General features: G+C 39.8%; 2 protein-coding genes and 1 long non-coding RNA gene across 9 annotated transcripts in view; all 3 read right to left on the reverse strand.

Moving 5' to 3' along the window:
* Nucleotides 1–5,470: 5,470 nt before the first annotated feature.
* LOC145497078 (uncharacterized) lies at nucleotides 5,471–9,471 on the reverse strand. Its single transcript, XR_014050645.1, has 3 exons — nucleotides 9,405–9,471; nucleotides 7,896–9,276; nucleotides 5,471–7,253 (listed from the first exon to the last, which is right to left on the reverse strand). It is a non-coding gene; the product is annotated as an uncharacterized LOC145497078 (long non-coding RNA).
* Nucleotides 9,472–11,475: 2,004 nt separating this feature from the next.
* On the reverse strand, nucleotides 11,476–20,925 carry LOC145498091 (uncharacterized). Of its 7 annotated transcripts, XM_081477971.1 has the most exons (6): nucleotides 20,841–20,925; nucleotides 18,405–18,459; nucleotides 17,909–17,968; nucleotides 17,686–17,749; nucleotides 16,420–16,487; nucleotides 11,476–15,779 (listed from the first exon to the last, which is right to left on the reverse strand). In XM_081477971.1, exons 2-6 carry the CDS (start codon nucleotides 18,432–18,434, stop codon nucleotides 15,669–15,671), a joined length of 333 nt encoding a protein of 110 aa, XP_081334097.1. In that variant the 5' UTR covers nucleotides 18,435–18,459; nucleotides 20,841–20,925; the 3' UTR covers nucleotides 11,476–15,668. The 7 variants fall into 7 exon arrangements, 5 of the variants coding, with proteins under 5 accessions (XP_081334097.1, XP_081334096.1, XP_081334095.1 ...); XM_081477970.1 differs by lacking the exons at nucleotides 17,686–17,749; nucleotides 17,909–17,968; nucleotides 18,405–18,459; nucleotides 20,841–20,925 and having other exon boundaries at nucleotides 11,476–14,044; nucleotides 14,985–15,052; nucleotides 15,735–15,779; nucleotides 16,420–17,606; XM_081477969.1 differs by lacking the exons at nucleotides 17,686–17,749; nucleotides 17,909–17,968; nucleotides 18,405–18,459; nucleotides 20,841–20,925 and having other exon boundaries at nucleotides 11,476–14,278; nucleotides 14,985–15,052; nucleotides 15,735–15,779; nucleotides 16,420–17,606.
* Nucleotides 20,926–23,720: 2,795 nt separating this feature from the next.
* Nucleotides 23,721–25,299, reverse strand: part of LOC145498089 (importin-9-like) — a 29,851-nt gene continuing 28,272 nt past the window's right edge. Inside the window, exon 30 of the mRNA XM_081477965.1 lies at nucleotides 23,721–24,513. Coding sequence (XP_081334091.1) covers nucleotides 24,397–24,513 — 117 coding nt within the window. The 3' untranslated portion in view covers nucleotides 23,721–24,396. The remainder of the gene's footprint in view (nucleotides 24,514–25,299) is intronic.

The raw sequence follows: 25,299 nt of genomic DNA on the forward strand, positions 1-25,299 counted from the left end.
CCTGTACTCCCCTCCCCCCACCCCCCCCCCCCTACGTTCGACAGGATCCACATTAGTGGTAATGTATTACTTGAGGTCTTTATGCTAAATCGAGACTAATCTTCATGTCGATTAAAACAGAGAGGAGTTATTTTCCTGTTTAATGAACTCGTACTCGGGCTCGGGGCGAGAAAATAATTCATTTGAACATGATTTTGAGTCATATATCATGTAGTCATGGCAACTGTCATCTATGTTACTTTTTTGAATTGCTTTCGACGTTTAAAATTAATATCTGGAGGGAATAGTTGGTTAATATATATAACAACGAAGAGAAAATAATAACCAAAAGCAAGCCAAAAGCATAGAAAATTTAAAAGAATGGTTGAGAAGAAAATTAAGAAGGATTCGAACTGCAATGGCTGAACTGAAAAATTGGCTTTCGCCCTTAATTTCGGACCTTTCGTGAGATATTTCATTTCTCTTTATTACCACAACAGTTTGGATTTTAGGAAGTGACACAGTCCCCTGGACAGCGTCAATAATTTCTTTAGCCCAAGAACAACAAAACAAAGGAAAACTCCCGTTCTACGACTGGTTACCTGCTGCAGCCTTAAACCCTTATGGTAATTTATGTTGTATCAATGAACACCGCTACATAAATATTTCAAAACTCAGGCCCGTAACCCGTAAACCTCACTTAGAAAAAAAGTGAAGTTCCTTTTTTTAATTCTAAATTTCAGTTTTCCCTTTCTGCTTGTTTTAGATAGGGTGCACTCTAGATGTAAACAATCCACTCATTGTCAAGGCATTATTTCGTGACAACGATACCTTTCAGTGACATTTACATATTCTGGCTCGTTCGATGAAGTATTCGATATAAAGGGATAATTTGCATGCCGACAAAATTTCATAAATCCTTTGTTGACGTTGCGTGCGCCAAGCAAGGCATAAAGAGAAGCATCCGCAAATTAAAGCCGCGTTGAGCAGGAAAGCAGTGGGAAGACAGATTACACAAGAGAGGTACTCTACAGTCATGTAATCTCATATCTTATTTTCGATTAGTACACCACGGTCGTGAATCGAAATCTCCCGCCCTCGTGCGGTTGAGCGATTCGAAGAAATGATCAAGCTCTTGTTGACTTTCTCCACAATTCGTTTTAAAATAGGCTTCTAAAAGCGCTGAAAATATTTAAAATTGTATTATTGGGAAACGTCTTTTGGCGTCTTTCGTTCGTAAGTACGGGGAACATACAAAGTCACTGGAGTAAGAACTATGCCTCCTCAAGCGGTTTTTTGAAATCGCCAGTTTCTTAAACACTTTTTCTAGCGCAGTTAACTCACTTGAACAGGAATGGTCGCAGTCGACAGCTGTTTAAATAAAGTCACTTCGACGTGAGATTAATAGTGTAAGAGAGCAATGTTTCAGGTCAGGTTGGCCCCACAGACATAGGCTTCGCTCCAGCGGCTGTACGTAAATTAAAACCACATTGAATAAATTAGCGGACATTCCTTCAAGCGATTTATGTGCTCTTGACACTTGTACAAAAGAGCGAGCAAATATAGCGCGGAGAAACATGTGAAGAATCAAGATTTTGTTTATATAATTTTAATTTTGGGATGATCGATAGCACATGCAAGCATAAACTTGTTCAAACCACTGATTGTCCGTGGTGTCTTCTTCACGTTCAGTCGCGTCTCCTAAGAATTTGACGGACAAAACTCGAAGCCATAATTTTTATTTAAATTGCTTAGCATGAGTTTATATCAATATTTCTTGTTATTAACTGAGAGCTCAGAAAGTGGGCACAGATTAGCTTAATAGCTATCAAAACAATTCGACCTTCGCAAATCAAAACACGCCCTTTTCGTCAGCCATTTTTTCTCGGTGTGGTGCGGCTCATTGTCTATAGGTTAAAACCTTTTCTTGTCAACATCAATGAAGTTAAAATAACGATTAGTGCGGTGGAGCATCTGCCAAATACTGAGAGAAAAACAACCACGAAAAGCATAAAATTTTAGACTTGTTTTGCAATTTAAGTACATTAAAACTCTCATTTCAATTACTTCTGGCTCGATTAATATGGAAATTACTGTTACTTAAAGAATTGACTGAAAGTGGGAAAACATCTATAGACGAACAACTGTAATTCAAGGCAGCTTATTTTTGGGAATATTGCAGTTATTGCAGACCATATATACTGACAAAGACGAAATAATTGGTTAACAAAAGGTGACTCGTGCGATAAGATGATTTCTGGTGATTTATATGGAAATTACTTTACCTAGAAATAATTTAAAATATCTAGACGAACAGTTATTTAAAGAGAATGCTGCAGTTATTGCATGCAGACCATGTATATTGGCATAGACGAAATAGATGAGATCACTTCAAAACAGCTACCTAAATTGGCAGAGATCTTATCGAGCTAGTATTCTCATGCCGATTAATATATATCAGACTGCTCAACACTCCGTATTTTAGCCCCCGTCTTCACTAATGCGTTTTCGTGGATGTTTTTTCGAATATCGGCCGTGGTGGTGATACGATCGAAACCCCTCATTGTTTTTGCCGAAATTGCATACACTCGACTGAAACACTGTCCACCTGAGTGAAGATATTTGAAAACAAAACCCGTACTCGTATGTGATATGTGTGGATGATACGCGAAAACATATGTATTAATCAAAAAACGGATTACAAGGGACTGGCGTGAAGAGTTTCAAAAGTTGCCACATTATGCCGGCAAAATTTCGAGGATAATGGCATAGGTGTGACATCAAGGATGAGGCTGAGATAAGTGCACTAATTTTCCATCATTGCATGCAGTGTCATTTTTGGATAAAACAATTGTTTTCTTTTTCTTGTAACTATTTTAGCTACTAGCGTCTATTTATTTAGTAACAAAATGATAAATTACAGGCCTTTTTAAAGTTCTACGCAGTTTTCGTTACTATAAGCACATTTGACTTGTTCCGAGTACACTCTCAGGCACTTCTAGCCCTGTAAGCCTGGTAAATTTCTCTAGACCTCATCATGCCAGGCTTCTAAGCCCTACGTTTTTGTGCTTTATCCTTCTTGGTGGGGAAGGGCATTTTGGTGGCATCAGTTACGTGCATGAGGTACGTGTTGAGGTGCGTACGTGCTGTTACGTGTTGAGGTACAACCGAGCATGATTAGGAGCCTGATAGACCGGCCGGTTTGGTTGGCAGTGCTAAAAGAGCATGATACTCGATTTTAAAAGCATAATGTTTCTGGTCCCAGAAAGGATTGAAACGGTCATGACAAGTAGTGGAGAGGAACTGGGGAGAAAGGAAGTGGTTGATGACTTTATGGGTGCGTTCTCGTTTGGGGTGATCTGGATCAAGATCAGTGATCCAAGATCTGTCTGGATCAAGGTGCATCAAAGGAACCGATGAATCCACACTGGTCATGGATTCATCAGTTCCTTTGATGCACCAAGATCCAGACAGATCTTGGATCACTGATCCTGATCCAGATCACCCCAAAGGAACGCACCCTATATCATTAATCACGATCTTTCCCCTGTTTTATTGCAGAAATCTAGCGTTATATTAACGACGACGAAGACATGAACGTACTTTGGGCGATCATTTGGTTCCTGGTTCTCTGGTTTCTGGCCTGGCCGGTGGGATTTTTCTGTGCTGGTTGGTACGTGTGTCTGTCGCCGATTGAAGCCTGTCTTGATGCCATCAAGGCTGTCACTGAACTCCTAATGAAGGGTGTCATGCTCCCATTGGAGGTCGCGAAGCATATGGTGGAAGGCAAAGCTGGATGGTAAAAGAAACTTTACGAGCTCAAAAAAAGTGTGACGAGAGTTTTTAATGGAGATCAGTTTCACGTTTGATCAAGGAACTGAAAGCGTCTTCAATAATCTTATATAATTAACTGTCGTATTTCTATACTCTAGCTTAGTGGGATCACCATAGAAAAAGTAGTATACTAATGGCAACAGAAAATTTAAAAGGTAGAGTAATGGTGCAGTCCCTGGTTTTGAATTTCTAATTTCGCTGACGTATTTCTGAGCAAAAAGTGCAATTTTGCGATGGGGACTCACTCTCTATTTTCCAGTTGTCCATAATTCACTCTGTTTGCCCCTCACATTTTGCATAAACTATTGCTGTGAAATATGGGAATATGCAGACCTACCAAGAGCATTTCACAACAATAGTTTATGCAAAGTTTTGGGGGGCAAACAGAGTGAATTATGGGCAATTGGAAAATAGAGAATGAAGCATGTACACGCAAGAGACCATGTAACGCCATTTCGCATTTTTTACCATTTACCATTTTACCAATTTACGCACCAAACTCAATGTTTCAGATTAATTTGTTTTTTTTTATTATTTTAGAGCTACATATTTGGAACTGACGTTCCATCAGTGCCCACTTTGATCTTTTCTTTGTATCCCAGAATTCCGCGTAGGCCATTCATTGGCGTATAGAATGCCCAATTAGTTTTTTTAAGCCAAATACCATTGACAAGCTATTGACATTTAAATTAAGTCTTTCATTTCATTCATTTCATTTCGTACCGTTCGGTTGAATCATTTGATTGCTTATTCTACATTATTTTACTTTTAATTCCGTTGATATGGCACCTGTTCATGAATTTGTTAATGAGGAATATTTCCGCAAGGTACTTGGATCAGGAACAGAACAAAGACCACGAGAACGGAGAGAGCTGTTTAGTCTACTTGCGTTACGAATTTCTGGTTTTAATTTGAATTATTGGCACAGTTCTTTCTCTGTTATTATTCGATTTTATTGGGTATTTTTCCAGGCATAAGGGAGCCTGCACTTTATGTAAAGTATTCATTAGTAACGTTTTGACCCTTGGTAGTTCTTAAGATTTTCTGTTGTCTTACGTAGACCTGTTTTGCCCGCCAAGAATCACATTTTCCACAGCGAGTGTTTTATCATGGTATATTGACACTTTGGTTTGATAGCCTAATAACTCTGATTGAATTAACGTCGGTATTCTTGATTAGTTGGCTTCCAATACGCTTTTCCTTCTTGTTGTAACAGTATAGTGATAACATACTCTGAATAAAAGTCGTGATTTTGGAATCCTTTGTTGTATTGCATGATTGAAAAGGGATCGAAGTTACGAACGACGAGGCCGGAATACATGAAGAGAGCATATGCGGTTACAGTAGTCAAAATGGGCAGTGACACAGTAGCCTCGATATGGTCCCTCTTCGACCCCAGTCCTTCTCCTCTGCTCGATGGAACTGAAGGCTCTTGTCAAAGGACCGAGCTCACCCTTGTCATGATAACGACTAGTCTGGTGAAGAACAACTCGGTGAAAACACGAGGGTTGCCCCGCGGCGCGTTTATACCGTCAAAATTCAACATTATAGATTGAGAGCTTTATGTCCTATTTAAACAACAAACCTTTTCGAATCGAGCGCCATGTTCTCGTGACGAACACGTCAAATCGATGAGGTACGGACGGGGTTTGGGGGGGGGGGGAGTACTCTACAAAGTTTAAAACGGGGAGGCTCTGCTCCGAGCTTCAACCCCTTACCTTTTTGTATACCATTTTGACAGAAAAGGTAACCCTTTCAGATGCTTTCATACCCGGCCCGTATCATGCCTGTATTTTCATGTAGTGCTTAATATGATACAGCGTCAGTACGAAATATTTTAATATATATAAAAAAATATAACCTTTATTTACCCTCGGCAGTGTTATAACACAGGTGCTAGAGGGGCCGAGCAAACAACTGAAACAAATAATTCAAATTGAACATAACATTGTTAAGAATCCCAACTGACCGGGGGCAAACCAGTTGGCTATTTACAAGCATGGCCGAGGATTTGAACTTGGGGCTACCGAGAAACAAATCCAGGTAGCGGTCAGAGCGGGACTCGAACCTGGCACCGCTGGATTACGAGTCCGACACGCTGACCACTCGGCCACGCTGCCTCCTGTTATTAATCAAAGGCCCTTTCAGTTAAATAACTAAATGACAGAGTTCCCTACCCTTTCATATACCTCAACTTGTGAAATCCCTACCCTCTTATATATATACGGCCTGAAAGGGTAGCCCTTTCGAGTGGAATCTCCAGATATAGGCCATAATAGGAAGTAAACACCCCGGATACCTTCCAAATCAAGCACAATACTCATTTTCTCTTGATGAAATCGATCCCACACCAAACCGATAAGAAATCTTTCAAATCGAGTACATTAAATCGATTTATATCTTCCATTAACTTGACTAGATGCCTTTCAAATCGAACACATTACTCAAATCAACTGTACATACTCAAGATGCCTTGCTGGTATTCTGTATCCAAAACGGTTGGTCCTGTTGATGTGATTTATTTATTTATTTATGCCGCATAGTGCTGTGTGGGTCATCCTCAGCAAGCTAGCTCCTCATTTAAAAGGCTCGTTTGAGTAGAGAGATGATGCAGGATGAAAGTAAAATAGAGGCGGCATTCGGGATGACAAACATTTTAATGGCGTGATGCGGGAAAATATTTCGGCGGGAGTTTTAAAACTGACGGAGGATGCGGGATAAAAACAGAGACTGCAGAAAATCGCAGGGTACTCTACGAACGTTACACAGAGAACTGCGACTATCGGGATATTCCAGTTGCTGACCAAGAGATCGAGGGCTCTGAGAGCTTGAAATAAGTAAGAGCTGGACGTTGGGCCGGACAGCCAGCTTCGTACTCGGCAAGTAGTTTCTCAGGGCCATTGCGGGTCCTAAGATGGCGTGACCATTGAGAAATAAATGTATAATATTTTTTTCATTTAACACTTGAAGACTACACTTATTTCTTTATTGGTCGACACAACTCGCTCTCTATATTTTCGTAAATTCTTCATTAAATCTTTCCGCAATAATGTCTTGGCACTGCAAAATATATATCATGTTTCATTGTACATATTATATATAGTTTATTATTGTTTCAAATCCTCAAATTTTCGAGTAACTCTGGCCTTTTATCATGCGATGCGTGACGTGAAACGGCAAAGTCACGCCGCTCATGAGTAACGATGTCACGTTCTTCATTGCATCGATGCATGCTTCAAAAGGAGACAGGCACACGTACCATCCAGCACAAAAGAATCCTATTGGCCAAGCAATAAGTATAAGGACAAAGAACCAGACGATTGCCCACAGCACTCCCTTTGCACTCATTGTTAACTGTAGACCAGGCCAGACGGCTACTTCCTAGATATTTGCGACACTACTGGATCCAGGAACGTTGATCGATTTGTTTCCTGAATGACCTATATGGAAATAAAATTCAAATACTCATGCTAGGGTTTCCACCAATAAGACGGATGAACATTATTTCATTGCGTTATCCTGATAGCAACGAAGGTACTGGGTACTTGAATTGTGTTGCAGGTGTATAGGACTGAGGGAGAGGGGGAGGGGAGGAGAGTATATTTCTGCCTCTCTCTCTCCTTCCATTCCTTGCTCTCTCTCCCCCCGTCCTTTTCTCTATTTCGCCTTTCCTCAAAAATTTGATCTAAATCAGGTTGTCCAAAGCATCTGTGTTTTTAAGCGTAAAAAGACCGTTCTGAGAAAATGGAGAGGTAGTAAAACAAAATTTAATTGCGCATATGCCAATCAAGAGCGTGTTGCAACACGCATGCATTGTAATTTTTCTCCAGACTATCGTTTCGTATCAACGCGATCGGGGAGAAATTCTTCTCTTTATTTTACCATGTCTCTGAACAGCTCTAAGTCGCGTTTGTAACGAACATCTAGATGTTGAACTGTACCGGCCTTCAAACGGTCTTGAATCCTTTCAGGTCTTGCAATGATCAGCTGAGAACTCGGCCCGTGATACACATTGAGCCCGACTGCCTCGACATTGAAAAACAAGGGAAGTGAAATGAAAATAGTTAACAAGAAATACTAACCTTTCGCTTCAGTTGACAAGATATAATAGGAGACCCCTCGAGCACGTATAACACTTAGTATTCAACCTCCAGGACTAGCGTGATTGTGCCCTCTATGGCACGACTGTTCCTACTGTAGTTTTATCAGCCGCTAGTCACGAGTTGCTCTTGCTGTCATCGCTGTTTAATTTCATTTAAACGTCACGCAACGCTCAAAGGTCACACATTTTGGCTATTTATACCTAGTGAGAAGCTGGTAAAAGGGAACTTCATTTTCGAGACTTACTTGATACGTAACCACATAAATAAAACTGTATAACAATATTTATCTAGGAGTTGCAATAAATGGCTCAATTTCGTGAATTTTTCTACACATACGCTCTCTTGGGCCAGAGGAACGAGAGTAAGGTGCTAAGACACTCCCGTGCGGCAAAATATTCGAGAAAAATCTGTGACATTTGTGTGGCATGTACGTGACAGCGAGGAAGACGGAATAAAAATCAATTTTGAAAGCACATTGCTTTTGATGTGGCAGGTAAAATTAACTTAATAAAACGACAAGACTAAAGCTTATTTCTAACAGGGCAATGAATGACTGACGCCTTGTGAAAATGAAAATGAATTACCATATTCGTAAGAAATTGAGGATCGAAACCCTGAGTAAACATGTAACAAACAAAAGGCGCGTATCCGCGTGGATTTTTTCTTCAGGAAAAGCTGCATCACCCGCCAGTCACAGGTTTTTGGTTCCAATATAACATGAAGGCACCTGCAGATTTCTTCGGGAAAGATAATCACTTGAGCTTGGCAGAAAAGTCGACTACCATGAATGCGTACACACAAACATCCATTGATAGAAGCTGTAATTAAACCATACGCCTTCCATTTAACAGTTTCAGCTTTCGGATTAAACGGAGTCTAGATAATCTAACCAACAATAAACTTAAGAAACATCTAAATATGTGAATAATTATTACAAACGCGCGTATCAACAGTCATTGTCGAGATAAGCTTACATTATTATTTGAAATAAATGGATTCGAATGTTCCGATTCAAATCAATACAGCCTGATCAACTGCTAAAATAAAAGTTTCGTTCTCTCTTTACATTGTACGACTCTCCCAGTCCATGAGTAAAATATTCCTGCCTGTCACAGGGCATCAATCTTTATCCAAAGGCACTCAGTTACCATCCCTGTTTTCCGTCCACCATGTGTTGGGCGACCTCGAGCGGTAATTTTACGCCACGCATCAGTAGCTCTGTTACGGTCTTCATGGCGTCAACACAAGCTTCAAATGGCGATAAACAAACGTACCACCCAGCGCAGAAGAAACCCACGGGCCAGGCAAGAAACCACAGGCAAAGAAACCAGATGATCGCCCACAAAACGTTCATTGTTCCCTATATACCACGGGCACGAGAAAATATAAACATTACTAAATATTGACAATAATTCGCGTTATATACACAAACGCAAAGCAAGCTTTAATCCGATAGGATTTAAACTGTGATTAATGTACAGTACTTACCGATGCCAAGTACTTCAGCTATCGACGTAAAATTCGCCCGTCAGTACAGTGACCAACTCCTTTTAACTATGTTTTAACGTACTTCACATATGGCCCGTGAATAGATATTGTGAGGGGGTGGGGCTGGGCAATTTTTTCAACTTTTTCATATCTCTTTCCAGCGTAAATCTTGCAAGAAATTTTCTTTATCTGGTTATTCCCAGCATTAATTTCTTTTGCATGGTTCGCTAGACCCGATTCTTTGTCACTATTGTCACTGCGTATCAATTTTTTGGTGAATACTCAGCCCCGCATAAAATACACAAGTCCATTCCTAACAGGGGAGAGCTGAGGGTACATTTTGTAACTCCCGTACATAGCTCGGAGGGTAACCAAACGCTATTGGTTACCTTCGCTGTCGCGGATAATTTTCGAGTGCGCGCCATTTCTTCCATTTGCAGCACCAAAGATCGGGTTGATTGCTTCTTTACTAATTTTAGAAAGAAAGATGACTTTTAAAAATCGATCACAGTTCATGTAGTATACTTCTCCCGCTTTTCGCCCGAAAATATCGCATCCCCTGGGTATCCGAGGTCCGGGAGGGTACTGCCATATATGGGCTATATAGGTATGTGCCGCTGTGAAGGGTATGGTTTTCAAGCAGTTTACTCTGGCACAGGGTATATAAATCAGAGCATTTGGGTCTTGAATAAATAGGGTATCATTTTTCACGAAACTGACCAGTTGGTTGAAGATTTTATCTAGACTAAGGAAACCAGTAATTGCCACTCAAAAATAGAAAAAAAACAAAATGAAATCGGCAAATTTAAATTTTTGCAACTCATCCTCAACAGCGTCGATAGATGATTATCATAAAACACTACTGGATATTATTAACTGTCAAAAATCGGGATTCAGACGGAAATCGGTGGTTTTAATACTGGTCACTCTAGTATAGAGTAGTAAAATTCAGCTGAACTAGCTCAGTTATAGGCTAAAGGTTCCAGGGTCCCAGCGGCACATACCCACCCAGAAATTCCTAAAGCACCCCCCCGGGATCCGAGGATAGTCATAGCTAGAGCGTTAATAAAAATAAATCAGAATATCATAGGGTAGACTACGAGTAGTCCCTCTTTCGCTTAGTCCGTCGTGCGTGACGCGAAAGAAAACCGCGAGAAAACAGTGGCCGTGCGAAATCCCGCATGACGGACCAAGCGAAAGAGGGACTACTCGTAGTCTGATCATAGGGGTGTCACAGGAACTTTTGCTGTGCTGTAAATTATATACCTGCTTTGTAACAAGATCGTACCACATCCTCACCGCATACTGATTACCTCATCGCATAAGATTAAGTTATGGGAAGAGTCCGCGACTGATGAGACAATAGGCATGTAACGAGGATTTGAGCAGATAGGAGCTTGGTCAACCGCCACCAAGGGAGGTAGGCGGGTCGCAAAAGACGACTGTCTTTGTGGAGTACAGGACAAGAAGACCACGCTTTAAGCGGGGAGACCAAATTTAAACTCCAAATGGCGCAAAGCATTACCGACGCTACCAGCACGGGCGAAAACGGGCGAATGTGATGGACAGTAACAGCATGTTTTGCAATGAGCTAATTTATTATGCAGTGAGAATATTCTATTATTACACTGCTAATACATCAACCATACGTGAATGGTGGCGTTTGAGAGCATAGCTTTCAATGATCAGAGCCACTATTCGAATTAACCACAGATCTGTAACTAAACGACAAAGAGTAGTGTTATCTTTCCAGCGACTACAGCTGTCTCTTATCGACTCTTGCCCCGGTCTCCCCCCCTCCGAACCTACTTTAAAACCTCTCTGTTGCTTCGTTCTTGCTTCTGCTCCTCTGTTTTCCTCAGGGCTAAGGGCTATTGTTTTTGTTCTTTATCTATTGTTTCATTTGCCAAAATATAAAGAGCCATGTAGAATTTGCCGGTCGACCTGCTTAGGGCGCTCCGCAAGGGGTAGATCTAGTTTAGACTTCAATAATGGCTGGGCTTGCATTAGTTAACAGCACTTTAAAAGTCAAGCTGACAATCAACAAAAATGTGGCTCCTGTACTTACCTTCGGTTCCTGTATTTAATTTTTCGACGAGCATAGCTGATCATAACCCTTTCAAGCGTTTAGTTAGTTGGAGTGCAGTTCGAAAAATGGCGCGTTCGCTCCTCTCAGTAAAAACTCTCTCCCTTTTTCGCTCCGCCGTTTTTTAGCGCTGCGCCCCAACTAACTGAACGTCTGGAATGGGTTAACCCGATCATGTCCGTCAACCCCGGAATAATACGAGCCACATCACATAACACGAATAAGACCTGGTAGCGAGTGGTTTCAAAATGAGGGGGACGGCGTTCAAATTTCTAAATAGCACTCCTAAAAAGTTTTAGAATCTCATTAGTAGCCGTTGCACTCTCAGAGTATATTTTTACTTTTATTACAAGCGTTTACGCTTTCAGGAAGTCGTGCCAGCCACGCAAGCTAAGAACGATACCCTGCTAAGACACTCCCCACAACATCGACTTCAGACTCCGCACTTGTTCCTCGCGTTTTACGCCCTCCATTTCACATTGCACCTACTAACAAGGTAGCGAGCCACTAGAGGCCTTCTGGAGTAAAAACGCCAGGTGCGTGAGAACTTAGGATAGCATCTACACGTCTTGACACTCAAATTACAACTGGGGCTTTTGCGGTAATACCCACCCAGGCGAAGCGCGGCTCTGCTTCAGAACTAGGCAAGTGGTCCCTCCCTTACTTTTAGTTGCTCCGTGTTAACGCTCCAGGTTTTCATCAGCCTCTCTTGCTGCCGGAGAAGTGATTACTTCTCAAGATGGCAACAATTTATAGCTAGGCTCCTTTGTTCTCTAAAAGTACGAGAGCTGGCAGGAAAAGCCGCAAGCAAAGCCTCCCACGGGGATACATGTTCCCCTGACCCCGAGAAATTTCGCCTTTTCTCCCTTGTTCCCTGTTAATAAATTGGTTGCTCTCTAAAATGTTTCGTCAGACTGATCCACACAATCTCTCTTATCCCCATGAAATAAACGATCATGCTCTCCAAAATCCCCGAGAGACACTCTTTAAGGTACTCTAAGTACCTTAATTGGCGATAGCCAATTAACAAAACACTTTACACCAGCTTGTCATTCAAAGCCTTTTAATATAATAAGACTGATAAGAATTCAAATTACGCTCGGCATAAAAGTACTTGAAACTATTATTAAGAAGTTAAAAACTTAGAATGTCACGAAAAAAAATTATAATGTATAAAATCAGACCAAAACTCAGTGGCTTGCACTGTAAGGTTGTTTGCTTTAAATAGGAAAACAGCAGCTAAAACTTTGGCAATGAAGCAAGACAAAACTGATCAAGTAATTGACAATTATTTTCCTGTTAATCTTATAACGGCACTAATAATTATTACTAATTCTAAGTTCGCTAACGAATTAGATCCTAATTAATTCAAATTATCATTCATCATGCTAATTCATTTACAATCAATGCAAATGTTATTTTTATAACGCAACTCTTCTATTACAATCAGAATCTACGATTTATTCCTCTATAAATCACACAAACTATTAATAACCAAAGGTGCACTGAAAATAGATTTGACCAATTTAATCTACTTTTATGCTACAATAGCTGCATCTTTCAATACATTTCGATAGTGGGAGAAACTTCCTTTCCCAATTGCGTGGATCACAATCCCACTAAGGGGGGAGAACTGCGGTACATTTTGCAACCATACTCCAGATATACAGACTGACAGTAATCAACTACACAGACCAACAAAAAAAATAAAACAAGCATATATTTGACCTTAATTCACCAATCACAATTCACGAGCAAGACCTTTTGAACGAGTGATCACCACTACTTGGAATACACATGTTTGTTATTCCACTGATAAAGTAAACTTCTGTTTGCTGGAGATATCCACGGTAAAATAACTGGGAAAAACCTAAAACAAAATTTTGAGAGATTGCCGTTTCTGAAAGGCGCGGTAAGCAGAAGGTTGGAATTGATTCAAAAACTTCACATCTACTTATTACTACACACCTAAATCTTTGTTTTCTTGTTTAGCTTTATCATAACATTATAGACAACAATGTATTCAATGTGGAAATTAGGATAATTTTTGTAGCAAATAAAATTCTAGCTTAGCAGGCTAGTGTTTGGGAATCACATGAGCGAAGGTGAAACCCTAGCTTCCCACTGGCAGGCATTGCCACCGATTTATTCACTTGTGCATGTTGTGAAACAAACATGAAATATTTTAGTTTTCCTTCACCATACCATCTTAAAAATCAAGATATTTTCAGGACAAGATGGAAAAAGATGCCTGTTCTTATTCCTTTTATCAATTTCTTTTGAACAACAAATAATATTACAAAAAGGAATGTTTACATACTTATTTGGACCCAACATATTATTTCATTATGGCTAAATGAGCACTGGTCTAGTTCCTATTTTACAGTGCACCTTTGCATTAAGTAAAGTACAGTAATCAATCTCCATCAAGTGAGGCATATTTTTTTAACACGATACACTGCTCTAAATACTCAGTCACACATCTTCCACTTTGCACAAAATTCATGTATGTTACTTCATAGTTACCACATTTCACAACTCCCAGAGTTAAGATCTAGAAATACAAGAAGAAAATTCTGTTAATCAAATTAAATGAAAGTAAGATTATGGAATGACATGAATGATCATTGCAATACACAACTTCAGCAGTTGTGAAATTAACGCCTGAAAAAACAATCGGGCTTGAACGGGATTTGAACCCACGACCTCTGCAGAACCGGTGCAGTGCTCTACCAACTGAGATGTCAAGCCACCTGGGAGCTGGTCACGTTGTGAGTTCGTAATATACCTGTAGATGGCAAAGAATACAAGTGAATGATTTTACAACAGCTCGTATATTTGAATTTTGTCAGGCTTTAATTTCACAGCTGCGTAAGTTGTGTATATACCTGCGTGATCATTCATGTCTTCATATCTTTCTCTGCAGCTCAAATATATGATCGTTCATATATTCACTAGCAAGCTATTATCATTAGATATTAGAAAACAGTCCTAAGAAAATATGCGTGCTGATTGGTTACAAATTGTGTTTCTATAACTCGATGGAAACACAGAACTAGCACGAGCTGTTGATGTAATGATAGCGTGGGCAAAGAGAATTTACACTTTGATAATCAAAGTTAACAAGCTGTTTTCCTTTTCTTCATCCTGGTGTTTTCTAAAAGAAATAGAAAACATGTTCTCTGTGTTTCTATTGAGTTATAGAAACACTCGTGAAAGTTTTGGGAGAACTCGAAAAAGCTGTGGAAACACTCGCCTGGGGCTTGTGTTCCCACAGCATTTCTCGTTCTCCCAAACTTCCACTTGTGTTTCTATAACTCGATAGAATCACGGAACGTGTTTTCTATTTCTTAAATAAAGTGATGAGAGGAGCTCTGATTGGTTCCCTAACAGGGGTGCAAATTTTGTCATACGGACCTCTCACGAATTAATTTCAGCAAATTGCTCTTTCAACGCCTTGCACAAAATAACAGCCTAAACACAACACCACTTACCTCTTTTTTTAATAATAACAGTAATAAAATGGACCTGTTTGTAGATTTGGCCAGTTGTACTGCTGTGCCTGGTACAACACAAAGACAATGTTAAGCTGTTAAATTTCGATTAAATTTCAATTTCAAGCTCAAGCAGGGGTTTCATTAACATTTTCAGCAGGAGGGGAAAATGTTTTGAACTGAACGTCTTTTTAGAAAACCTTTCCTCTAGATGGTCAAACCAGGCGGGCAAAATTGTCTTCACAGTCAGTCAATTTGCCCAGTGCCCAGCCCTTATCGAAACCCCTGGCTCAAGTATGGTACATGTTTTCTATTTCTTAAGTGGAAACCAATTGATATTGCCAGGTGACATGATTAAGGGTCCAATGGGTTGATGTAAACTACATGAAAATAAGCTGGTCTGGCACAGCATTCAGAGACATTCATTAGACAATGAAAAAATGTCTTAACTAGTTCAACAAAGATAATGGATGCCAAAATTAACTGAGTTGCATCAATCTAGACGGGAATGTAGTTGGCTTAATGAGGTCATTTTGCATGGGCCTTGCTAGCTGTGCCCTTCCTTATTATGACCTCAAAAGGAATCTTTTTCCATCGAGTTTTCCTGGTCAATGACGTTTCAAATGGCCCATGCCCAACTCTTTGCGAACCCATTTTGGCAGACCAAAATCCTAGCATAATGACTCAAAAGGATGTTGGCATTTTCAGATATTGACACTTGAAGCAAAAACATGAAAACAATGAACATACCATAAAATTATGATAGTTGACTGTGGGCTGCTGAATGTAGCACACCTACATAGAAAAAACACTAGAACATTGAATTGAAAGTTCTGTACCTTCGCTCCAAATAGTTGCACCTGAAACAGTTAGTGCCAGCTAATGTAGAAGGTCCTGAATATGCAAGTGACAAACCCTTATTGAATTGCTTCAATACTGCACTAAGGAAGCACTCAGCTCATATATGTGACACGCCTAGGGGTATGCTTGTCAAAAATATCCCTTCAGGTGGTTCACAATCTACAGTTTATTTGTTTTCACAAATTCAAGGTAGCTCTGAACCCTTTCCACAATTTTTGAACATTTAAAGAAAGCTGCACCTTAACAAGCCAATCATCATTCAATAATAAAATACAGGGTCACTGAGGTTAATCCTGCAAAATATCCCAAAATCAGGCATCAGCCAGATTTGCAGAGTTTCCAGAATTTTTCACCACAGTTTGAATGCCATCTTATATTTCTGGTTGAGTTGCCTTGATAGGCCAACTTCTGCAATGAGCAAACTGCAGAAAGATAGTTTTAAACTTATATACTTATATGTCCTGAAATTGCACATTCCATGGTCTGTTTTTTAACACATTGTCAGCTTACCAATAATATTATAAACTGTCGAAACAAAGCTACCTAAATTGTTTAATTAGTAATTTGCACTTACTTGATTGTTGGTGTATGGTGCAGGTGCTGGCTCCACCACAGGAACCAACACGATTTGTCCACCTACGACTAAGGACAAAAGACACATACTGGCGTATGTAAACAGGGTGAGATCTTCACTGGTAGGGGTTTCATAAAGGGCTGCGCACCAGGTAAATTGACTGGCTCTGGGGATGATTTTGCCCGCCTGGTTTGACCATCTAGAAGGTTTCCTTATTAAGAAGTTAAATTCAAAAGGTTTTGTCTGCCTGCAACCATTTACACTCCTGCTGAAAACATTAATGGGACCTCTGCTGAGGTACCAATTAACCATCCTAGGACAGGCACTTTCTTAAGATCCTTTTTTACTTGGAAGGGTGGGAGGGTTCAATTATAAGTAGAGGATTAATTTTTTGTTGAGGGGTGGGAGAGGGTATGGGAAAATGGTAAGGAGAATTTTTGGGCTTACAAATATTCTGGGACAAACTAAAATTTTACATCATTTACACCTCCCTGTCAATCTTTCCTTGAGCTCAATTAACCCAAGCGTTTCCTGAAGGACTTTCATCAGGTGGGCAATTGGTTTTCACAAGCAGGCAGAACTCTTTGCAATGAACTTTGTCACAAGCAAAACTTTCTTCCTTCTGGTCAAACCAGATGGACAAAATCCTCCTCACAGCTGGTCAATACCTGTTATTGCAGTTGAGTTTGCGGTCAAATATTGCTTAGTTTTAAAAGGCATGCAAACGAGGTTAAAGAGTCAATATAATGCAGAATTGACCCTTTCACCTTGATTGTGTGTCAAGCTGCTGATAACTGCAATAATGTTATAACAGTTATTTGGCCACTAAAGACCACTTGTGTCGCATCAACTGACAGAATTCCTGCACAATTATTGGTCAAGACCTAATATGTAAGCTGTACTGCAATGCAAGGCAATTTCTGGAAAGCCACTTTTGACTGCAAGAAAATGTCATGCAAGAAAATGAACTTCAGAGAACTGTCAAATGTAAATTGTCAAGTTTAAAAAAAAATTAAAATGAAAGAAAATTAAAAAAGGGACATGATAGCTACTGGGTGCCACACCCCACACTAAGACTTAAAAGGAAAATGGTACATGATTTGTGCCCACTGAATTGCAAATTTGGGGACTCAAGCTGGTGTCCTCTTAATAGAGGGTGTCTGCTTAGTATGGGGTTCGCTTAATACAGGTTTCACTGTAATCCTACTTTTGACAGCATTTTGCCAAACTCGTTAGTATAAAATTTTAGGTCTGTTTGACACCAACCTCCATTGTGAGCATTACTGCTGTTGATGCTGCTACCGTTTGCCACAAAAAACTGCCCACCCATCTGAAGAAATAATAAAACCAGTCCACAAATAAAGTCACACAATTAAGAACTATCATGTCGAGAATGTTACTAGAATTAGCGCAAAACCTCTCAAGATTCAAAAGTGCACAGAAAAAATGTTCCTGTTTGGCTGTATGATTTGAAATCTGCGTTCCATACCTCCTTTTTAACTGCCTTTCTTAGGCGGAGCTTTCTCCCTCCCTTGTAATCCACTGTTCCCTGTAATAAATGAGGCAATGTTTTATTAAAACTTAGTACATGTAAGTACTAACTAGTAGCAGAAGAAGCCAGAGGAGAGTTACTGGAAAAAAGACATGATGAATGTTTGTTATTGTAACAAGGAAGCCTAATATGATACATAGACATTCCCCCTTAGGGTAATCTTTTTAAATTACTTACACATTACTAGTCACTGACAGAAGTGGAGGAAAATATCTACACTTTTAACTGACACTGGGGTGAATAATCAATTGTTCTAGTATACCAAACCAGTGAAATTGTACAGTTTTATTTTAGGAGAAACTGACCATACCGTCAATTCATTTCCAAACTGACTTTTTGTGACCTTCAGTTCACAAAAAGAACATGAGAATGTATAATTACTTTGGAGCAAATTATGAAAAAATCAACTCTGCCTGTCATCAAATACCGTCACCTTTTTTAGAAGGTCATCACGAGCTTGCATTGTTGTGAATGTCACAAAACCATAGCTGAAAAAGAACCACGCCCCGAACAATCAAATAAAAGAATTCAAAAACTCTCATGCACTACAGTAGTGTAGCAGTTCTCGTAAGCTTGTAATATTATTCTATTTGTTGTCATTGCAGCAGCTGTTATTGTTTTGGGGCTAGGGGGCATTGTTTCTGTTGTTTGTTCTATTGTCGTCTCAAAGGGTGTGAAGCCATTCATGTGAGACCTCATGAGAGCTGCAACATGAACGCACTCGAAGTCTCGAAATAGCAAAGCATAGCAAATCCGCATGGGCTGTGATGTTCTTGCAATGGAGACCACCTTGGAAACAGAAAACTGCTCGACCAAAAACCACCTGGTGCTAAACTGTCACAGCTGAGCTCAGTGAGGTAAAACTCACATGGAGCAAGGCAGAACATGCTGCACAAAATAGAGACAAACGGAGAGGGAATGTTGTTGCTTTGTGTCCCACAGGAGCCAAAGAGTATGAAGTAATTGTTGTCAAGAGAAAATGTTCAGGCATACATTTTGAGGAGATTGCCAGAACGATTTTAAGTGAAATTAAGAACAGTGGTTGATAGAGACCTGGATTGAAAAACACTCAAGTGTCCCCCCCCCCCAAAACTTTTGGCCCTAAGGTACACTTCCAGGGGGGAGGGGTACTCCATATGGTGGCCTATTCACAAGTTGATGTATATGAAAAGGTAAGGAAATCTGTCATTTAGTTATTTTAAAAGGCCTTTAATTAAAATACTTCAGACAGATGCACCTTACGGCTATATCATTTCATTTACTGGGCATTACATGAAAATGATCAGAAGACTTGCTTTTTCGTTGATTTATTCATAATACAGGCCAGTTATGAAGGTATGTGAAAGAGGTACCTTATTTCAATTAAAGATATACGAAAGAGGTATCTTTTCTGGGGATATAACTGATGGTAGGACACATAATTATATAGTTTGCTTTTATTTATTGCCATTTGCTTACGGTTAGCATTTATATACTGAGTTTGCCTGTGGTTATCATTATTATTGACTGGTTTGCTTGTGGTTAGCATTTAAGGGGTGAAGGGAAAGGTGACTAAATGTGTCCTAGCATGAATTATATGCCCTTTTCTGTTAAAATGGTATACAAAAGGGTAAGGGGTTGGACCTTGGGGAGGAGGCTACCCGTATAGAACTTTGTAGAGTACCCCCTCCCCCCCACTAGGCTGCACTCACATCCTCTCTGAGTTTGATCTCCAGTAAATCCACTACTAGAAAAATTCTACACAATACGTGGTGATAAAGAGAAAGTCCGCTCTCTGACATGATTGAAATAAAATTATCAGGAAAAGGACAGTTTCAGCAATTTGACACATTGTACGGTGATAAACTCCTGTGGTTGTTTTTCTGACTGAAAGATTATCCCTTGTACAACACAAGCCGAGCAAACATTGCATGTGGGCTCTAATTTTCAGGGTCTCTTCATATGAGCCCGGTAAACATAAACATAAACTTGTATCGTTCGCGGCTGTCGCAGCTTTGTAGACTCTTTTAACTTTACTCTTTACTAATAAAGCTGATTCGCCTACTCCTAAAGTGGAAATACATACAAGGCAAAAATTATGCCATTTTGGCCGCTATGTTACGAAAGCGAAGCTATTTCGTCCAAAAAGTTTCGTCCCGGTTACCCGGGCTGGAGCGTTCATATGGTAAAATTTTCATCCCGGTTGCCGAGATCTCGGCAACCGGGCCAGCCTGGCTTCTCATATGAACACATCGAAATTTTTACGAAGGAAAGAGTGGCGAGGCGAGATCTCGGAGACCGAGCCAGCCCGGTTGACCGGGCTCGTATGAAGAGGCCCAATCAGTTAGGTGAAGCCTAATTTTCAGTAACAAAAATAATTTGCAACCAAATGACCAAAAATCACAGACTGAAAAACTTATAAGGAAGGCTGACTTTCAAACTGTGTTCTTTTAATAAATCAATGATGAGTACTGATCGGTATAAATAACAGCAGCTCAACTATTTAATCGGATCGACGGCTTCAATAGCCCTTATCGCATCTGAGCATGTCATCTTTTTCGATGACCTCACCGAAAGTTATTGTAAAACTCCAAAATCTGTTACTCAAACGTTGAATAAAAATCTACCAGATCTTCTTGCAAAGATCTCGTACGAGGTAATTGCACTAAATTGATTCACAAAAAGGTGCAAACAATTGTGAAACGTAGAAGCCATTACGCCTTGGAGACTTCGCACCTCGAAAATACAGGCACAACTATTTGGGTGCAGAAATTACATTAGATAAGCTCCCTCGCTGTGTGGTCGTCTCAATTTTGTCGGTCTCCGAGATTTCAAAATAAAATCTGAAACAAGTTTCCTCGACAAAGAGATTCAAAAGTAATAAACCTACCCTTTATTGAAGCCGGTTTTGCGATCGCAGACGATTCTTACGTCTACGACTTCACCAAATGCGGAAAAGAAGTTCTCGAGTTCCAGCTCACTCGTCTGCAAAGAAAAAATAAAAAAACGCAAACATGCGTTATATCTGGACAAGCGTAAATAATTCTCCGTACTAAAACCTACGGATACTTAAATAACGGTGACAAATTATAGATATTAAATACATGCCACTAGTCAAAAATCTCTGTACGTCATCCCAATGGTAACTTTGGTCTCGTCTTCGACGCGGCTACGCAAAACGCATTCCTAAAACACGTAACCACCACCTTTCTTCCATTATCTAATTTTATCTTCGTTTGCTTAAAATAATTTTGAATGTGTTCTGCTTGATCAGCTTTCCGGGCAAAATGTTTGGGAGATCAATGTTGCGGAATCCACAAGTTATTCAGTCCGTTGTACAGCACCGCATGTCTCATTGGAGACTCATTCAGCGACAGAAGTTGCACTCAGGCGACACCACGGCAGTCTTTTGACTTCCCTTTAGTAACAGCCAAATTAAAAAAGCCGGTAGAGAAACATGAAGGCAGCGAAACGCCTCTGCAAAGTTCCGTACCCAAAGTGGAGCACCGATCATGGAATGCGAAATGTACATTCTGACGAGGGAAAGCTTACTTGTGTTCATTTCCCTTCATTAAGCTTTAATATAGTGATCCTAAAACTGACTTTTCGTTTTTCTTCACGTCTACACGGAAGCTCACTTAAAGAGCACTGCATTTTTGGTTTTTCATCATTTTAACCGGAATCTCGGTCAGATCGACAGAAATTTCAGTTGCTTTGCTGCGTTTTATGAAGAGTGCAGTGCTGAAATATGTATCAGCGTGTTCGCGAGAGCAATCGACACCAAGAATTTGTCTTCGAGCATGCATAACGGGAGATGATTGGAAAATAACTAGAACAAAAGGTTTGTCAAATAAAAATGGAAAAAAAGTTCAATTGTACTTGTGTAACTTACATCCCGAGCCAAGCCCCCGATGAAAACTCTGTTGACGATTTCTTGTCCATCAGGAATAGATACCTGGGAAAGAAAGGTAGAAAGAAACACGCTCGCCTCACGAAGTTTATGTGAGGTTGGTACAAGGTTGCATGAAAACGATCAACTACATGTAATTAATTAATTTTACTTCATGAATCAGAACTCTACCGGAGCGTTAAGCTTAGCTTGCATAAGCATGAGTTCTTCTATTAGAACCACACACGTAAGTTGAGACAAAAAAATTGAGAGTTCCTTTAAAAGCAACGTTTCCATTATTTCCAGATTAACCAAACTGGAGTAGTCGCGAAAAGCTTCCTAAATAAGTATCAACTGCCTCCAAGCACAAGTGATTAGTTTCTTTGCTAATCCAAACAAGCACATGTAGTTCAGATGTCAACGGTTTGGCGGTGCTAACGAGATTCGCCGCCGCGATGAGGGTACTTTTTATATCGTTAAAGCGCTGAAATCAATCCTAAGATATTTATCACTAAGAGCTATATGCTAACTCGAACCGGAGCCGCTAATAACAAACAAAATATAACTTACCGATGTACTCGAGGTCATTTCTATTCTACAATTCTCACAGGCAATGACCAGTTCCTTTGAAATCGCGGCACGCAAGTTGTGTAACAGCATCCGAAGAAAGCGACTCCTTCCTTCAACACCGCGCGCGCTGATTGGCTAGATCGGCGACAAGATTGTCAATTTCACACAACTTGACGTTTCAGTTGCCATCTTCCGTCGAATTTTGCCGAAAAAAATCGAATTAACTAGACAAGTCTCGATCCAGACGGTGAATTTGAGAGAAAACTACAATGGGCCGTCCCAAGGGCGGTCTGTTTTATAAACAGGGATATCGAAGAGATTCAACGCCAGCACTCCACATGGCTGATATGGGAGGGGCAGATTACATGTCAATTGCAAGGAAAAATGGTTCAAGTCAGTCACTCTACCAAGATCAGAAAGTGCCAATCAAACGAAATTAAAGGTACAGATAGTAATCTACTTAAAATACCATCGATCAAAGCAAAAATGGAATGTTTATTGACAAAACAGCTTAAGCGAGATCGGAACGTCTAGGTGACCCTGCCAAAACTGCAGGTGTGTTGGATCGTAAAAATTAGCCGTAAAAATGCAGTGCTTTCCTTTATTCCTGCTTTTGCTTCCCAGAAAAAAAATCTTCAGAAAAAAAAACATTCATTCAGCGACTGTTTTCCTGGCAGATTCCATGAATGCTGACGCTTATCTTTTGCCACTTTTACCGACGAAAAAAATTGCCCGGTACGAAGTGACCTCAAAGACAGCCGAATGAAGTAGTTTTTAAAATATGGCTTGTCAAACGACCTACTCCTTCAAACATTTTTTACGTGTAAATGCAACGGCTATGAACACCAGGTTTTCTGGTCTGTTGACTTTCATGCGTCGCAAATGGTGTTCAGGAGTGTCTCTTACAGTGACATGCACTAGCCCAAAATGACCAATTTTAATGATTTGGTAAAATTTGCGGCTTCTTGCACATATTATAGCAATCAAAACAGACGTCCTTTCTTTCATTGTCCAGATTTAAAATGGCTTTTGGCGCGAACCACATAAACTTACATGCAGTAGTATATGAGTTGGCTAAATATACTCTTGCCTTGGAAGTAACACTTTTTTTGTTAAATGGAAGAGACTACTATCTATTTGCCAAAGGAGAATTTTAAAATAGCCGTTAAGAAACATTTATTCTTCCCTGGAGTGAAATCATATTCACTGATGAACAGGGTGGCACTGTATCAGGGCGGCAACTGGTTAGCCTAGCTATATACAGGATACAGCGGACGAAAAGCACTTGCAGACAGGAGCACAATACGGTGGTTTTTAAAAAGCTTCTTTATTTGGAAAGTTCTTTTCTATCTACAAGTTGTTTTCTACCAAAATTCAAATAATGTTTTAAGCAGTTGTGTAGGCCACTCTCGAAAATGCTGGGAGGATCGGATCCCTGACCAGCCGGAATTTCATTCGTCGCTGGAAGCCGTTTTACGGGATTATTGAACAAGATATGACAGAAATTTAACCTGCATCACCAAAAAATACCTTGAGCTGTTGAAACCATGGACTGCTGTAGCTTCATAGAAAGAAATACCGTACGCACACCAAATCCAACTAAATCAAAACTATAAATCAGAGCAAAACGTCATTTGAAAACAGAATGTATCCTGAACTGACTGCACGTATTGCCGAAAACCATGAGCCGTATAAATTGGGAATATCTCCGATTTCACTCCAGCCGTAAAAGGTTTCTCATCTTCCTCGTTTTTAATCCTGCTCGCATTTTTTTTTTTCTTATTTACAAATATTCTATGAAAATGTTTCTTTTCCCTTCTTTTCACTGCACCAGCTTTAAACTTATTGGCGAGGAGACTGGCTTTCTCGCCTTTCATCAAGAGCTCGCCTTCTGTGCGGAGTTTTCTCCTTTTCTTCCTCCACTCTCTTTTTTCAAAATCGTCTGTTCGTATAAATTAATAAATCGTATAGGAAAACCTGTGATTTTTCAAGAAGGTATTCCGATCTTTGACAGCGTGTGACGCTCCTGGGCGTTCAGCGCTTGAAAATAGCTTGGATAACACTCCTGCTGGGCGAAGGTTTGAAGAAACTTGATCAAATGATTCTGAACAAAGAGAAAAAAGAAATAAGTGTACTCGTATGTACCCTGCAATTACATGCATGATGTCAAAAGTAAATTTACAAGGACAGAACTTTACGCGATGAAAAGTACTTTCTTCAACCAATCATTGCTTTTATATGACAGAACGTACCCAAACCATCTTACTATGAACCATGCGTTTTATATCTTATTCCATTTCAAAAAAGCCTTTTGTGATCTTCTGTTCCTTTTCCTTTCGTTTTCACTTTCAAATGGGTTCATGTCGTTTTTCGAACACTGTTATACAGATGCGACCACAATTGATGATTTTCATAATCAGTGGTTAGTTCTGAGCTTCGTGAAACCTGTCGTTCAAAAACAGAACCAAAATAGACGTATCTTTTTTTTACGTCAACTGGATTCCGTTTTTGACCCCAAAACGCGCACACATGTACACGCTTAATTGGTGATGGCGGTTTGTTTGTATTTTACAACTTGTCATCTATTTAAGTGCACAATCTTTGTCATCGTTTAACTGGCTTCCATTAAAGAGCTCACTCGGTATGCGGAAAAAATTAAAAAAGCGATTAATTATCGTAAAAAAATAGGTCTAGCATGCTTGTAATACAAGCACATTATTTAGTCATCTATCTATTAAGAGCCACATGTTTTTCACCTTTTAAAAAGAGTTTCACTCAGTATCAAAACAGAAAGAGCGATTAATTACCATAAGTCTAGCATTGCAAGGACATTGTTTAAAAGGGCGGTTTACCTGTATTTAAAAAGTCGTCATCTATCTAAGTGCCGCAT

The sequence above is a fragment of the Orbicella franksi genome, chromosome 9, assembly GCF_964199315.1.
Source record: "Orbicella franksi chromosome 9, jaOrbFran1.1, whole genome shotgun sequence".
Classification (NCBI taxonomy): Eukaryota; Metazoa; Cnidaria; class Anthozoa; order Scleractinia; family Merulinidae; genus Orbicella; species Orbicella franksi.